The sequence below is a fragment of the Rhinoraja longicauda genome, chromosome 33, assembly GCF_053455715.1.
Source record: "Rhinoraja longicauda isolate Sanriku21f chromosome 33, sRhiLon1.1, whole genome shotgun sequence".
Lineage (NCBI taxonomy): Eukaryota > Metazoa > Chordata > Chondrichthyes > Rajiformes > Arhynchobatidae > Rhinoraja > Rhinoraja longicauda.
Window position 1 is genome coordinate 1,622,957 of NC_135985.1, and position 18,167 is coordinate 1,641,123.

Consider the following 18,167-nt stretch of genomic DNA (forward strand, 5'->3'; position numbering starts at 1 on the left):
TGCCTTACAGCGCCAGGGACCCGGGTTCGATCCTGACCGAAGGTGCCGTCTGTCCAGAGTTTGTACGTTCTTCCAACTAGGTGGGCCGAAGGGCTTGTTTCCACGTCGTAGTTCTAAATTAAACGACACTAAACAGCGACCGATGTGACAAGAACAGTGCTGTCCCAGTGGGATGAGTCATGCCATCTATCGTGCTGGAATCATGCAGCTTCTCAGCTGTTCAGGCCTCTGGGTAAAGAGAACGACATTCCACTGAAGTCATTTCTTTCAACACCAGGCATATCCTTCTGAGTATTACATGCTTTAAATTATAAATGAATCCTGTGCATTGAAGGATAATCACACCTCATTATTGTGTTCGTTGTGCAGCTCACAACTAGCACCATTATTAGGGAAGGACATTATGTCTTTCTCTGCCGATTGGCACAGGTCACCTTATAAAGTACAATATTTCACCAACAATTTCTGCTGTTTTCCGCAAGATTCTTTCAGATAGTTTATTGTGGTCAATGCATTTCTTTCAGTGTATTTCAACCTGAAAAAATCAGACCATACCAGCGCTCCCCGCACACTAACACTATCCTACACGCACTAGGGACAATTTACAATTTACAGAAGCCAATTAACCTACAAACTTGCATGCCTTTGGGATGTGGGTGGAAACCGGAGCACCCGGAGAAAACCCACGCAAACACTGGAAGCACGTAGTCGGGATCAAAGCCAGGTCTCTGGCGATGTGAGGCAGCAACTCTACCATTCTGCCACCCTGTAATACTGCTGGGTAGAACAATTTTGTTCCTGTCTATGGAAAAGGGCCCATGAAATGCAGCATTTGGAAATGCAAAGAAAAAGAAGTGAAATCTCTTCCTGTTGACACACCCTCAAAATTAGACAGGACTTTAGACGTGCAGGAGAGAAAATAAGATTAAGGAACTCAAAGGTGGTGCAGCTATTCCAGGAAGGTTTGCTTATTTGGTTCAGAGTGCATAGAAAATATTTGGTGGCACGGTGGTGCAGCGGTAGAGTTGCTGCCTTACAGCTGGGTCGATCATGACTCCGGGTGCTGTCTGCGCGGAGTTTGTACGTTCTCCCCGTGACCGCATGGGTTTTCTCCAGGTGCTCAGGTTTCCTCCCACACTCCAAAGACGTGCAGGATCGTAGGTTAATTGGCTCCTCACTAGTGTGTAGGATGAACTAATGTACAGGTGCCTGTGGTCGGCACAGACTCGGTGGGCCTGTTTCCACATTGTATTTCTAAGCTTAAAAAAAAGTAAAATTGAGGAAAGTTCCAAATATTAGAAAATATAATCGATAACCTTGTGGTATACCTCAAAGGTATTTATTCACAAAATGCTGGAGTAACTCAGCAGGTCAGGCAGCATCTCGGGAGAGAAGGAATGGGTGATGTTTCGGGTCGAGACCCTTCTTCAGACTAATGTCAGGGGGACGGGACAAAGGAAGGATATAGGTGAAGACAGGAAGATAGAGGGAGATCTGGGAAGGAGGAGGGGAAGAGAGGGACAGAGGAACTATCTAAAGTTGGAGAAGTCGATGTTCATACCACTGGGCTGCAAGCTGCCCAGGCGAAATATGAGGTGCTGTTCCTCCAATTTCCGGTGGGCCTCACTATGGCACTGGAGGAGGCCCATGACAGAAAGGTCAGACTGGGAATGGGAGGGGGAGTTGAAGTGCTCAGCCACCGGGAGATCAGTTTGGTCAATGCGGACCGAGCGCAGGTGTTGAGCGAAGCGATCGCCGAGCCTGCGCTTGGTTTCGCCGATGTAAAGAAGTTGACATCTAGAGCAGTGGATGCAATAGATGAGGTTGGAGGAGGTGCAGGTGAATGGTATACCTAATTTACTTGCTTAACACAAAGTTATGCTGCACCCTTTAAAAGGGTAAAACTCTTGTGTAGCAATCTTGAGCAACTAAAAAAAAGTCAGTGACAGATCCAAGCTAAAAGGCTGATTTTATGCAAAATTTGAAATTCTGCAACCTGAAAGTTCAATAAATTGACATATTGAGAATTAACATAAAGTAAAATGGAGATATGATTTTTGTTTAAGTGAAAATGAAATAGTTAGCAATAAAAGTCTTTATTGGTTGCACAAATTAGCAAAATTGGAATATTTATTGTGATAAATATTATTATTATTATTGGACTATTAGTGCGATAAATGTTGTAATTTATAACAAAATATTACTGGTTTGTTTTGTTTATTCCAATGATATTGTGGAATTAAATGGCTGAGGCCCTATACTTCTGATGGTATATTTTAGATCAAGTTATTACGTATGTGGAGAGTATTGGTGTCTTTGTCTAAATGGGGCAGTGTTAAATCTGAAAGAGAGAGAGACAGAGAGGGAGAGAGACCCATTGGTCTCATTTCACGCACACTGTATGGGCTTGAAGTATGTAAGCAACATTGTAGGACGCTGTTGACAACTGCCCAGAAATAGCCTCAACGCTAAATTTATATTTTAAGCAGTGTCTTTATAATGGCTGCTTGCGTTACTGACAAATGGTCAGTGTAATCTTGTCAGTAATTAATCCTTCTGACCAAATTAAACATTGGTAGAACTGTATATTAAGAGAACAGCATTAGTCAAGGGAAATCTTCTCCCATGAGTGATGGACACAGGTGGGACTATAATGTTTTAAACAAATGCTCAATGGATACTCTACATTCCTTTGTTCAGAGGTAGAGGTGAAGATACCATTAGTACAAGCAGACATCAATAAGTCCACTGGGAAGGGTACATACAAATAAGATCGTGAGTGAACTGATTGTATCTCAGATGCACATCCCTGACTACCACGATAAGCTTTCACCCCTTGCCCAATGAGTGTCTATCTATCTCTACTTTCAGCCTTTATCTTAAACTATAAGACTTTATCTTGCACTTATTGTTATTCGCATTATTCCCTTTATCATGTATCTGTACTCTGGATGGCTCGATTGTAATCATGTTCTGTCTTTCTGCTGACTGGCCATATCTCCTGTTGCCATTGAAGGGCCAACCACAACTGGAGAGGGCTCCTCAACTACTATCTACCACATTGGAGATCCTCGGACTATACTGGCTTCATAGAAACATCGAAAATAGGTGCAGGAGTAGGCCCATCGAACCAGCACCGTCATTCAATATGATCATGACTGATCATCTAAAATCAGTACCCCATTCCTGCTTTCTCCCCATATCCCTTGATTCCGTTAGCCCTAAGAGCTAAATCTAACTCTCTCTTGAAAAGTTGTGCTAAACGTTATTCACATGACTTCCTTTATCCTGTATGTGTACACTGGCTGGCACGATTTCTGCTGACTGGTTAGCACGCAACAAAAGCCTTTCACTGCACCTCGGTACACGTGACAATAAGCTCAACTTAACTTAAGCGCTCATGGACACGTCAATCTTTTGAAGGAGAGAGTTCTAAAGGCTGCTGACATTATGAGACTAAAGGGTTGGCATTATACCTGCCATAAACCCTGTCGCAATGAGCCCTGCTTCTAGATTCTCCTCAATAACCCTTTCAAAACCCCCAGTGCCCATCCTGTCAGGACACCTTCAGGATCCCTCTCAGCGGTAGAGTTGCTGCCTCACAGCGCCAGAGAGCCAGGTTCGATTCTGACTACGGTGCTGTCTGTACGGAGTTAAAAATGTACATCCTGCAGTTGAATGAGCTAGCTGATTGACTACTTTGTGATGTTTGCAGGAAATTACTGTAGTCACGAAGAAGCACGAAGTGACGCATGATAAAACAGAAACTGTTCGTCAGGTGGAAAATGAGCGGCAACTGGCTGAAGTTCTTCAGAAACTGAGGGGAGATCAGTATGAGCAGATCGAACAGTACAGGGGGCAGCTGGAGAGAAACTTCCACACCAAGGTAACGTACCATCCCACAATCTGTGAATATTCAATGTATGGAGATGGACACAAAATGCTGGAGTAACTCAGCGGGACAGGCAGCATCTCTGGAAAGAAGGAATGGGTGACGTTTTGGGTCGAGACCCTTCTTCAGACTGAGGGTCAGAGGAGAGGGAGATATTGGCCAGGAGAGAGTGGATGTGGGGAGGATGTTTCCACCAGCGGGAGATTCTTGGACCAGAGGGCACAGCTCAGAATAAAAGGATGTACCTTTGGAAAGGAGATGTGGAGGGATTTATTTAACCAGGGGCTGGTGAATCTGGGGAATTCATTGCCGCAGATGGCTGTGGAGGCCGTCAATGGATATTTTTAAAGCATAGATAGATTCTTGATTAGCACAGATGTCAAGGGTTATGGGGGGAAGGCAGGAGAATGGGGTTAGGAGGGAGAGATAGATCAGCCATGATTGAATGGTGGAGTAGACTTGATGAGCCGAATGGCCTAATTCTGCTCCTATAACTTATAAATGACTGCCTTGTGATCTTCACTGTGGTGACTCGGGCATGATAACATATAAACAATTAGGCAGAAGTTTCCAGAGAATTTATGTAATGGATAAATATAGAACAGTGAGTGTAGCTTTGCCAGGGTCTATCACTTGTTCATGGCTGTATCTGAAACTCAACACCCCGTCTCCCTCGACAAGGGATGCTCATTATCAATGTTATAATACATTTTAAAAATAGCTTTTCATGTTGGCTTGGCGGCTGGGAACTCTCTCTAACAAGCAACCATCCAGAACGCCTTCCCCAAATTCCTCAGGCAAAGTTGCTCATCCTGTCTCCATCAAGGTTTCTGGTTTGTATTGAGTCGGGATGGCATAGCTACTGCAGGGAACGGCAGATGCTGGAATCTTGAACAGGAAAAACACACAGTGCATGAGGAACTCACCAGGTCAGGCAACGTTCAACATACATACCACCAAATGGACAAAGTTCATAACAAGGAACTGTTACCATTTTGGAGAAACACCTTTCAAAATAGGGTGATAACAGTTACGGTGCCTGGAACGCGCTGCCAGGGGTGGTGGTGGAGGCAGATACGATAGTGGCGTTTCAGTGGCTTTTAGATAAGCACATGGATCTGTACGGAATGGAGGAGGTGTTGATCACGTGCAGGTATCTGGGCATCAGGTTCAGCACAGACGGCAGGCTGAAGGACCTGTTGTGTTGGAGATGTCGAAGATAGACAAAAAAAATGGAGTAACTCAGCGGGACAGGCAGCATCTCTGGAGTCTGTCATCAGTCTGAAGAAGGGTCTCAACCTGAAACGTCACCCATTCCTTCTCTCCAACGATGCTGCCTGTCCCGCTGAGTTACTCCAGCATTTTGTGTCTACCTTATACTTTTCTATGTTCTATGAGTTCTCTGAGCAAGTTCCTTGTGGCAAAAGCTATTTCACTTTGTTGACTTAAAATATACAGTATATAATGTTAACCAGAATCGCTGGCCATGTGCGTGCTTGATTCCTATCCTTAGTTGTTTTAGACTCGTGATGATGAGCTGCTGATTTGGACTATTTTAATTGGTAACGGCTCTGTACAAGCCTGTCACTTTAGGGATTACAGAATTCTGATAAGGTGTTATGAAATAATCTAATTTATTGCCTGGTTACATCTCCGGGTTTATAGTCACTGGAATTTAGAAGGATGAGAGGGGATCACAGAAACATATAAAATTCTTAAGGGATTGGACAGGCTAGATGCAGGAAAAATGTTCCCGATGTTGGGGGAGTCCAGAACCAGGGGTCACAGTTTAAGAATAAGGTAGCCCAAGTAGGACTGAGATGAGGAAAAACTTTTTCACCCTGAGAGTTGTGAATCTGTGGAATTCTCTGCCACAGAAGGCTGTGGAGGCCAATTCACTGGATATTTTCAAGAGAGAGTTAGATAGAGCTCTTAGGGCTAACGGAATGAAGGGATATGGGGAAAAAGCAGGAACGGGGTACTGATTTTGGATGATCAGCGATGATCATATTGAATGGTGGTGCTGACTCGAATGGACGAATGGTCGACTCCTGCACCTATTTTCTATGTTTCTATATTTCTATTGTTAGACAGGATGTGAAACTTTTATTTTGTTTTTAATTTATTTAAAGGCTTTAAATGGATCAAGATCAATTTGGAGTAAGATTCATTTCCGTGGCACAGTGTTTACTATTGTGGTTTGAAGATGGAATGTCAGAATCTGTTTGAAATGAAGATGGAGATTAATTTTCTGTGTTTTATGCCATTAAATAATGTGCTGAGATGATCTGTCTCTCCTGTCCGTACCCCTCCCAGAACATATTGGCAATACTGGGGAGAGGCATTTCAAGATTTTGTGCTGCTACCACTGTGGACATCCACTTGCCTCGTGCACTTAGGATTTCCAAGTGGAAAGTCTGGCCGCTGTTTAATCCTCTCGTCTCCATCTGCGGTGTCCCACAATGGAAAGGAATGTACCTGGCCCTCATCCACCAAGACTTGCATACCATAAGGATGAAGTTTTTAAAAATTAATCATGAAAGAAAAATGAGGAGTCCACTACCTTCCAAGACCATTGTCTTGCTTGTGCGCAACTTGATATCAATAATACGAAATCCGAGAAAAATGTTTATGCCTCTAGTATCGTGAGCCATTATCATTTATATTGTAGGAAAAAACCCAGCAGATGCTGGTTTAAATCAAAGGTAGACACAAAATGCTGGAGTAACTGAGCGGGTCAGGCAGCATCTCAGGAGAGAAGGAATGGGTGGCGTTTCGGGTCTTCAGACTGAAGAAGGGTCTCGACCTGAAACGTCACCCATTCCTTCTCTCCTGAGATGCTGCCTGACCCGCTGAGTTACTCCACCATTTTGTGTCTACCTATCATTTATATGGCGGCTGGTTAAATGGTAGTAATGTGCAATTCTCAGCTATTTCCGTCAGCTTAGTTATAATACTTAGTTACTTTATTTGGACCAGTTCTTTGATGTGAACTATTGATCAGAATTAGCTGGGCAACAAGAGGGCGGCACGGTGGCGCAGCAGCAGAGTTGCTGCCCTACAGTGCCGGAGACCTGGGTTCAATCCTGACTATGGGTGCTGTCTGTACGGAGTTTGTACGTTCTCAAATTGTAAATTGAGTGTGTGTAGGATAGTGTTAGTGTGCAGGGATCACTGGTCGGTGCGGACTCGATATATGTTTTCACACTGTATCTTTAAACTAAACATTGGATATGGACACAATATGCTGGAGTAACTCAGCGGGACAGGCAGCATCTCTGGATAGAAGGAAGTGTGACGTTTCAGATCGAGATTCTGATTCAGAAGGATCCTTCTTCGTCTGAAGAAGGGTCTTGACCCAAAACGTCACCCATTCCTTCTCTCCAGAGATGCTGCCTGTCCCGCTGAGTTACTCCAGCATTTTGTGTCTATCTTTGGTTTAAACCAGCATCTGCAGTTCCTTCCTACCCATCTAAACATTGGAAACACAGCTCATCAGGTCTGGCACTTGACAACTTTCAGACATGAAGATTTCTCCAATACTTTTTTTCAATTGGTGCTAATTCCTTTCAGCAGCTCACACATTCGTTTACCTGCTGTCCTCCAATATTTTTTGCTGAGTCTTCCATGAAGACAGACACAAAATATTTGTCTAATTTCTCTGCCATTTCCTTGTTCCCCAGAATAATCCCTCCTGTCTGTCTGTAACCTTTAACATTAGCTGTTGGTAACCTTTATCCTTTCTGCGTATCTACAGAAGTTTTCACAGTCTGTTTTCATGTTATTTGCTAAATTGCTGCCACATTACACTTTGCGTTTCCTTATCAGCATCTCTGTTCCCTTGTCATGTCTTTACATGCCCCATCACTCCGCCTTACGGCTCTTTTTGATAAGTTTATAAGCCTTTTCTTGTCTCTCCTTGTATATTTTCTTCTTAGTTGAGCTTGGACCACTTGTTCGATTAGGTTTCCATGCTTTGAAGAAATATGTATCTGTCATAAAACACGGTATTTAAAGAATGTTAGCTATTGTTAATAGTTTTAGTTTGAGATACTGTGCTGAAGTAGGCATTTTGTCTCACCGAGTCCGCGCCGACCAGCAATCCCCATACACTCGGGCTATCCAACACACCAGAGACAATTTACAATCTTTACCGAGCCAATTAACCTACTAACCTGCACATCTTTGGAGTGTCGTAGGAAACCGGAACACTCGGGGTAAACCCACGCGGTCATGGGGAGAACGTACAAACTCCATGCGGACAGCACCCGTAACCAGGATGGAGCCCGGCTCTGACGCCGTGAGGCAGCAACTCTACCGCTGTGCCACCGTGCCACCCTGTGCAATAGTGCACAATATGATGGCTTCCAAACTGAACCCTGAAATATTAAAACATGCCTTGCGAGGTTGGACTGTAAAATCAGCAATTTTCAACTTCTAGATTTCCTTGAGTAATGTTATCTGACTCCATATACATTCATAACGCCATTTGCAAACATTAACATAAGACCCAGAGGTACACAAGTTTGAAAACGTACACCTTCACATTCAGGGAGAGTTTCTTCCCAGCTGTTATTATAGAAACACAGAAACATGGAAAAATAGGTGCAGGAGTAGGTTATTTGGCCCTTCGAGCCAGCACCGTCATTCAATATGATCATGACTGATCATCTAAAATCAGTACCCCGTTCCTGCTTTCTCCTCATATCCCTTGACTCCGCTATCATTAAGAGCTCTATCTAACTCTCTCTTGAATACATCCAGTGAATTGGCCTTCACTGCCTTCTGTGGCAGAGAGTTCCACAGATTTACAACTCTCTGACTGAAAAAGTTTTTCCTCATCTCAGTCCTAAATGGCCTACCCCTTATTCTTAAACTGTGTCCCCTGGTTCTGGACTCCCCCAACATCGGGAACATTTTTCATACATCTAGCCTGTCCAATCCCTTAAGAATTCCCGCTTTTCCCCCATATCAGGCAACTGAATCATCCTATCACCAACTAGAGAGCAGTTCGGACCTCCCATCAACCTCATTGGAGACCTTTGAACCATCGTTATAACTTGCACTAAATGTTGCATCCTTTATCATTTATCTGTTCACTGATTGATTTTATACATGTATAGTCTTTTCTTTCACTGGATTGCATGCAGCAAAGGCTTTTCACTGTACACGTGAGAATAATAAACTCAACTAAACTATACCTGTGCCCTCCATGAAAATCCTCTAATTAACAGATTTTGTCAAAAATTCCATGAATCTATTGATAACACTCCTGGATTTGGATTTTGAAGAAAAATCCATAAATCACTCTGTTGGACGGCACGGTGGCACAGCGGTAGAGTTCAGCGCCAGAGATCCGGGTTCAAACCTGACTACGGGTGCATTCAAGAGAGAGCTAGATAGAGCTCTTAAGGATAGCGGAGTCAGGGGGTATAGGGAGAAGGCAGGAACGGGGTACTGATTGAGAATGATCAGCCATGATCACATTGAATGGTGGTGCTGGCTCGAAGGTCCGAATGGCCTATTCCTGCACCTATTGTCTATTGTCTGTCTGTACAGAGTTTGTACGTTCTCCCTGTGACCGTGTGGGTTTTCTCCGGGTGCTCCGGTTTCCTCCCACACTCCAAAGACGTGCAGGTTTGTAGGTTAATTGGCTTTGGTAAAATTGTAAGTTGTCCTTTGGGTGTAGGATAGTGTTAGAGTAAGGGGTGATTGCTGGTTGGTGCGGACAGTGGGCCGAAGGGCCTGGTTCCGCGCCGTATCTCTAAGGTCTAAAGTAAAATTGTGCAATGTTCTATGATGAAATATAATTTAGTTTTCTCCGAATGCTCCGGTTTCCTCTCGCATCCCAAGAACCTGCAGGTTTGTAGGTTAATTGGCTTCTGTAAATGGTGTGTAGGATAGTGTAAATGTGCGGGGGTCGCTGGTTGGCATGGTCCTGGTGGGCCAAAGGGCCTGTTTCCACAATGTATCTGTAAACTAAACTAAACGATTGAGGCGTGTGCTCTTAAAAGAAATAGAATGAGGTTACCTTGAGAAGGATGACTTGTTTCGACTGCCCTCGCCATTTCTCTCTCTCTCTCTCTCTCTCTCTTTCTGTGATAGCTGGAAAATGCGCTGTTGGCAGCAGCAAAGGAGAGAGACTTTGCCAGCGCTGCTAAAGAGGAAGCGGCAGAAGCTAAAGTGAGAACCCAGAGTCTCGTGTCTGAGCTCCAGCAATGCAGACGTCAGGTAACATCTCCATTCATCTAGTGGGGCCCATTCAAATGTCCAAGGATTTCAGTGTCGGTAACAGAAATTCAACCTCGGTCACGTGCGTTCAATGTACAACTTTGTGACAAACACAAGCGGCAGCACCGGAAAATAAAGACGATGGAATATTAAGCAGAAAAACTCAGCAGGTCAGGCAGCATCTGTGGAGGGAATGGATTCGAGTGTGGTGCAGTGGGAGAGTTGCTTCCTTAGATACGCGTTCGATCCTGACTGTGGGTGCATTCTGTGCGTAGTTTGTACGTTCTCCTGTGACCGCGTGGGTTTTCTCCGGGTGCTCTGGTTTCCTCCACATCCTAAAGACGTGCGGGTTTGTGGGTTAATTGGCCGCTGTAAATTGTCCCTAGTGTGTGGGATGGAACTAGAGCAGGGGTGATCAATGGTCAGTGTGGACTCGGTGGGCCAAAGGGCCTGTTTCCACGCTGTATTTCTAAACTAAACTAATCTAAAACTCCTGAGCTTTCAGGTTTGTGAGCTGAGAGCGAGTGTTCAGGACAGGGAGATGGTGCTAGACCATGAACGGGCCGAATGGCAGCAGAGGATGTTGGCCAAGGAAGAGATCATTGGGGAAGTCCGCAAGAAGGCGCAGGAGAAGCTGGAAGAGTACGTGCAACTGCTGGACGTGAAACTGGCCTTGGACCTGGAAATCAGCGCTTACAGGAAGATGCTGGAGGGAGAGGAGCAAAGGTACGGTTTGTACAAACGAGGAATGTTGGGGCCAATATATAGCATTGGTCTCGAGTCAGTGTCGAGGTTAAGTCACTGAATCATTTTAAAGCAAAGTAGTAAAAGTTTGGAAAGTATTCAAGCAAATATGGGGGGCCAACACAACAAATGGGATACTGCGCTGTGTTATAGTGTGATCTAGCATGGGTAAAACAGCCTTTGGTGTCTATCTTCGGTGTAAACCAGCATCTGCAGTTCCTTCCTACAGAATTGCCCTGCAGAATTGCCCTGCTTGCGTGCAGCTAGTAACGTCCATCACTTGTATCTGCTTGTTTCCCACATGACAGGCTTGACGTGACTCCATGCTCTTTGGGCCTGAGTGTGGTGGCTACACCGAGCCAAGCCTCTACTCCGTGTGGGACGAAAAGAAAGTTGTTTGAAACGGAGGTTGCCGCCTCTAATTATGACAAAAGGAAACACATGTATCCGAAAGGAAAAGTCATTTTAGAAGAAATTGACAATGAAGGAAGATTTGTCAAATTAAGGAATATTTCCAGTCAGGTAAAGGTCTTTCATTGCTACCACAAACTACACCTGTACCCCATAACATCACCCTTCTCTGTACTAGAGACTGACCCGTGTAGTTCATGACTTTGTAGCTATATCACAGCACCAGAGACCAGGGTTCGATGCCGACTGCGGGTGCCGTCTGTACGGAGTTTGTACGTTCTCCCTGTGACCATGTGGGTTACTCTGGGAACTTTTGGATTCCTCCCACACTCCAAAGACGCGCAGGTTTGTAGGTTAAGTAGATTGGTATAAATGTAAACTTGTCCGTAGTGTGTGTGGGATAATGCTAATGTGCAGGGATCGCTGGTCAGTGCGGACTCGGTGGGCCAAAGGGCCTGTTTCCGCGCTGTATCTCGAAACTAAACTAAACAAAAAAAATTGCTTCTGATTGATTGAAGGATTGATTTATTGAAAGATACAGCCAGCCACTGGCCCATTGACCCACGAGTCCATGCCAACTATCAGTCATCCATTCACACACCCACCCTATGGAACTCACTACCCCAAACCGTCAGAGACTCCTCCACACTCACCACATTCAAAACATCACTGAAGTCTCACCTGTTCAGTACTGCCTTCAACCACTGAAGGTTACCTCACCTTCTGTCTCCTTTCTCTGTTCGTTTACTTATTTATCTATTTATTCACTTCCCTATGTTCTCTAAATCCCTGTAAAGCGTCTTTGAGTGTATGAAAAGCGCTATATAAATGTAATGCATTATTATTATTATTATTATTCTATGTTGTCCCGCTCTTTCATTCACTCCCTAAACACGAGGACCAATTAACCAACAAACCTGCACCTCTTTGGGGCTGGGAGGAATCCGGAGAAAACCCACGTAGGTCACAGGGAGAACGTACAAACTCTGCACACACTACCCGAGATCAGGATCGAACCTGGGTCTCAGGCGCTGTGAGGCAGCAACTCTACCGCTGAATGATGAGTTTATGTACAGCGGTGTAGAAATAAATCATCTTAATGTTGACCATCTAATGTAATAATACTTAAAACTATCTATTTCTATAATCTAATTCTGTCTCAGACTTGTTGAAATTCATATTTTTGTCTTTCTTATCTAGTCTTGAGTTTAAGTTTATTTTCTTGTCGCGTGTACTGAGGTAGAGTGAAAAGCTTTTGTTGCGTGCTCAGTGGAAAGATTTTACATGATTACAATCAAACCATCCACAATGTATAAATGCATTGTAAACAATAGGTGCAGGAGGAGGCCATTCGGCCCTTCGAGCCAGCACCGCCATTCAATGTGATCATGGCTGATCATTCTCAATCAGTACCCCGTTCCTGCCTTCTCCCCATACCCCCTGACTCCGCTATCCTTAAGAGCTATATCTAGCTCTCTCTTGAATGCATCCAGAGAATTGGCCTCCACTGCCCTCTGAGGCAGAGAATTCCACAGATTTACAACTCTCTGACTGAAAACGTTTTTCCTCATCTCCGTTCTAAATGGCCTACCCCTTATTCTTAAACTGTGGCCCCAGGTTCTGGAAGGGAATAACGTTTAGTGCAAGATAAAATCCAGAAAAGTCCGATCAAAGATTGTCAATCCGAGGGTCTCCAATGAGGTAGATAGTAGTTCAGGACTGCTATCCAGGTGTTGGTAGGATGGGCTCAGTTCTTTCGTGCACCTGCTGATTTTTTTTCTTCTGACCATGTTCTAAAATGCTTCAAGATGGGCTTTTGGACCGGCACGTGAAAATGCAGCGAGTGAAGAGATATGGATCATGTGCTGACACATCAGATCTGTTTAACTTGGTGTCATGTTCGGCACCAGCATTGTGGGCTCCTTGTTCTGTATACGTTCACTGAGACCTGTTCTCCAGCCACCCCTGTGCTCATTGACAATGTCCAGAACTAATACCATCTGAAATGTGACCCATTTATAAAGCAACTAATGGTGATTAATGTTCTGCCAAATGCACAATTTGTCGGGTGAATTTCAGGAATACAGAATCTACTTGAATGATGAGTTGGCCAATCTTTCTTTAAATTCTTGCTCATTATTTAATTCTTGGCCGTGCACGATGTCTCGGTCTATAATGGAATGGAAATCATTCTTTAAGCATGGCCAGATCAAGCACTTGTGTACATTTTACAAAGAGCAAAAATTAGCGCAAATGTGTTTATTGTTCAATCTCCTAAGTCGGTCTATTTAGTCCATGGCGATCCCGGTTTCTGTCCCTTGTGTACATTGCTGTTCTTTGTTGAAGACTAGTGTTGTTTTGCAGTAACACTGTATAGTACTTGCTCCTCATTTCCATACTGAGACCTGCACTTGATGTAAATATGGAACCAAAATACTCCCGACCCCAGACGTCTGAAACTAAAACGCCGGAGATTTTCATCTGGTCAGACGGTGTCTACTGTAGAGGGAAGAAAGGCTATTGTTTTAGGCTTCGTTCTGATGTCTGATCTGATGATTATTTCCAGCATTTTCTGTTTTTACTGGGGCATGCTTGTGTCTGGCGGTTAAGTTAGGTTAGGATTGGGTTTTCCTTGTATATATACACACAAAGCTGGAGAAACTCAGCGGGTCAGACAACATCTCTGGAAAAAAGGAATGGGCGACGTTTTGGGTTGAGACCCTTCTTCAGACTTTGTCGTTGGTATATTATAGGATAGAGAGTTGCAACAAGCATTGCTTCCATCCCTGAATGACCTCATCTACGACCAAATTAAATCTTTGAGATGGATTTTGCTCACAAACCAGACAGGAGGAACATTTTTGGGACGAGAATGTCTGAAGAGGGTTCTCAACCCAAACATCACATATTCCTTTTCTCCAGAGATACTGTCTGTCCCGCTGAGTTACTCCAGCTTTTTGCGTCTATCTTTGGTTTAAACCAGCACCTGCAGTTCCTTCCTACACATTGGGTTTTCCTTATTAGTTTAACCTCATATATCTCTCATTCATTCTCAGTGTTAAAGTAAGATAAGTCCACATGGGTCTGGAGTGGCTGCTGGGTGTGTCCTGGGTGTGATGCTGAGTTTGGATACTGGCCACAGGGAGCATGAACAGATGCCCTGTTTCTGCAAGGACTTCCACAGAGCTCCAGTTCCCTCTCACATCTCAAAGACAGACTGGTTGTTAGGTAGATAAGCTAGACAACTGACTGCTGTAAATTATCGCTCGCACTGGTAAGTGGCAGGATAATCAGACTGGAGTTGACGGGCTTGTGAGACCGAACAGTTCAAAGGAAATGAAGGAGGAAGTGGAGGAGGAGAGATGGGAATGATGGTCTAGCAAAGCCGACTGGACTTCCCAGTTGCCTTGGGCTTTAACTCCCCTTCCCATTCCCACCCTGACCTTTCTGTGCTAGGCCTCCTCCATTGCCAGAGAGAGGACACACACGAATTGGAAGAATAGCATCTGATGCCAGCCCAAATTTGTCCTGGTCTCTTCTTGATTTGTGTTCCACCACCGTACAGTCAGTCTGAAGAAGGTTCCTGATCCATAATGTCACCTATCCATGTTTTCCAGAGATGCTGCCTGACCCACTGAGTTTAGTTTAGTTTAGAGATCCAGTGGGGAAACAGGCCCTTCAACCGATGAATATGGCTCCGAATGGTGATCCCCGCACACTAACACTATCCTACACACTCGGAACTATTTACAATTTTACCAAAGCCAATTAACCTACAAACCTGTATGTCATTGGAATGTGGGAGGAAATCGGAGCACCCGGAGAAAACACAGTCACAGGGAGAACATACAAACTCCGTACAGACAACACCCGTAGTCGGGATCGAACCCAGGTCTGTGGTGCTGTGAGGCAGCAACTCTAACGCTATGCCACTATGCCAACCTATTTGATAAAAAGTGTTACTTTTGAAATACGTGACAAATAATTTGCTTATTATATTTGTAGGATCAACCATTAAAAGGGTGGATGATAAGGAGAAAATGTGAAGATTTGACACAGACTGTGTACAGGTTCCCTTCACGTTTTTCCCTTAAAGGCAAAGAAACTGTAACTGTAAGTACATACCTGGAAACGGAGTCATTTCATTAGTGCATAAGTGATAGGGACAGAATTAGGCCATTCAGCCCATCAAGTCTACTCCGCCATTCAATCATGGCTGATCAATCTTCCCTCCTAACCCGATTCTCCTGCCTTCCCCCCATAACCCTTGACATCTGTGCTAATCAAGAATCTATCTATGCTTTAAAAATATCCAATGAGGGCCTCCACAACCGTCTGCAGCAATGAATTCCGCAGATTCACCAGCCTCTGGTTAAAGTAATCCCTCCTCATCTCCTTTCCAAAGGTACATCCTTTTATTCTGAGCTGTGCCCTCTGGTCCAAGAATCTCCCGCTGGTGGAAACATCCTCCCCACATCCACTCTCTCCTGGCCAATATCTCCCTCTCCCCTGACCCTCAGTCTGAAGAAGGGTCTCGACCCAAAACGTCACCCATTCCTTCTCTCCAGAGATGCTGCCTGTCCCGCCGAGTTACTCCAGCATTTTGTGTCCATCTCCATACATTGAATGTTCACAGATTGTGGGATGGTACATTACCTTGGTGTGGAAGTTTCTCTCCAGCTGCCCCCTGTACTGTTTGATCTGCTCATACTGATCTCCCCTCAGTTTCTGAAGAACCTCAGCCAGTTGCCGCTCATTTTCCACCTGACGAACAATTTCTGTTTCTTCACGCCTCACTTCGTGCTTCCTCTTGACTTCAGTAATTTCCTGCAAACATCACAAAGTAGTCATCAGCTAGTTCATTCAACTGCGGGATGTACATTTTTAAGGTAGACACAAAATGCTGGAGTAACTCAGTGGGTCAGGCAGCAACTCTGGAGAGAAGGAATGGGTAACGTTTCGGGTCGAGACCCTTCGAAGAACGTGATATATTGATTCAAGAACGGTGAACACCATCCCTTCTGAAGAAGGGTCTCGACCTGAAACGTCACACACTCCTTCTCTCTGGAGATCCTGCCTGACCCGCTGAGTTACTCCAGCATTTTGTGTCTACCTTCAATTTTAACCAGCGTCTGCAGTTTTTTTCCTACACATGTATATTTTTAAACTGAGCATAAAACAACAACGGTGGCGCAGCACCAGAGACGGTCTCACGGCACCAGAGACCCGGGCTAGATCCTGACTCTCTTCCCACCTGTACTTAGCAAATCAATTTGTGCATGATCCAATGATCGACAAGCAGCTTACAAACATACGACAAAAGGAAGTTATAAAACTTTTGCTCGCAAACAGCATCTTTTGTGCTTAAATCCTTTTAGCGTTTGGCCATATCTTCCAAGCCTTATCCATTAGCCATCACTCCCTCCCCATCACTTCCACCACTTCCCTGTGTAAAGATAAATAACCGTGGCCATGAATGTGATCATAGTTTGTATGTGTTCTCCCATGAACCCCACAGAGTGGCCTTGAATGCCGCCTGGGTGTAACATTGGAATAGCTACAGCTGAAGAAATAATAGGCCACAGAGTGCTGGAGTAACTCAGCAGGTCAGGCAGCCTCTCTGGAGAACATGGATAGGTGACGTTTCACAGAGTGCTGGAGTAACTCAGCGGGTCAGGCAGCATCTCTGGAGAACAGAGAAATTAGAAAACATTTCTTCACACAGAGAGTGGTGAGTCTGTGGAATTCTCTGCCACAGAAGGTAGTTGAGGCCAGTTCATTGGCTATATTTAAGAGGGAGTTAGATGTGGCCCTTTTTGCTAAAGGGATCAGGGAGTATGGAGAGAAGGCAGGTACAGGCTACTGAGCTGATCAGCCATGATCATATTGAATGGCGGTGCAGGCTCGAAGGGCCGAATGGCCTACTCCTGCACCTATTTTCTATGTTTCTATAGGTGACGTTTGGAGTTGGGACCTTTCTTCAGACTGAAGTCGCATCTGAAGAAGGGTCCCAACCTGAAACGTTACCTATCCATATTCTCCAGAGATGCTGCCTGACCCACTGAGTTACTCCAGCATTTTGTGTATATATATATATATATATATTTAGATTGTATCACTTGCCAGGCTTTGCCCCGCCCCCACCTCTTTTCCAGTTTTCTTCCCTTTACTACAATTAGTCTGAAGGAGGATCCTGACCCAAAACATCACCAATCCATTCCCACCACAGATGCTGAGTTCCTCCAGCACTCTGTATTTTATTCAAGATTCCAGCATCTGCAGTTCCTTGTGTTCCCATGTAATATATTTTGTGTGGCAAGTCTTGATAAAACGTCATTTAATGTAACTATTATCTTGTCAGATCTGGGCTGCAAATCACGATGGTGCCTCATGTTCTTCAGTGGACTTAGTGTGGAAGCAACAGAGATCATGGGGAACTGGAGATGATGTGAAACTGATCCTTCTCAATGCCACTGGAGTGGTGAGTGCAAAAACTGGTAGATTGTCCCACTGCATGCAGATGTAAATGCCAGATATGAACGTGTGCACTGTAACTAAACAGTAACTCAGTTCGGTTTAGTTTATTGTTACGTGTACCGAGTACTGTGAAAAGCTTTTGTTGCGTGTTGTCTAGTCAGCAGAAAGACAGTACATGATTTCAATCAACCCATGTACAGTGTACAGATACACAATAGAGGAAGGTAAAGCCGGCAAAGTCTGATCAAGGATAGTCCAAGGGTCCAATGAGGTAAATAATAGTCCATCTTTAGTACTGAAAGTTGTGTTGTCCCATTTTAATGTACACTTTGTCAATCACTCCATTTAGTATGGCACAACACTCACGCAGTATCCCAACAGACTTGTTGGCATTTTAATGGGGTCATAAAAT

The 18,167-nt window shown here is 44.4% G+C and overlaps 1 protein-coding gene across 1 annotated transcript in view; it reads left to right on the forward strand.

Annotated features, from left to right (window-relative positions):
* The window catches only part of LOC144608944 (lamin-B1-like), a 36,579-nt gene that overhangs the window by 7,252 nt on the left and 11,160 nt on the right, over positions 1-18,167 (forward strand). Inside the window, 6 exon segments of the mRNA XM_078427202.1 lie at positions 3,716-3,886; positions 9,998-10,123; positions 10,629-10,849; positions 11,176-11,389; positions 15,284-15,391; positions 17,640-17,759. Of these exon segments, the coding sequence (XP_078283328.1) occupies positions 3,716-3,886; positions 9,998-10,123; positions 10,629-10,849; positions 11,176-11,389; positions 15,284-15,391; positions 17,640-17,759 (960 nt within the window).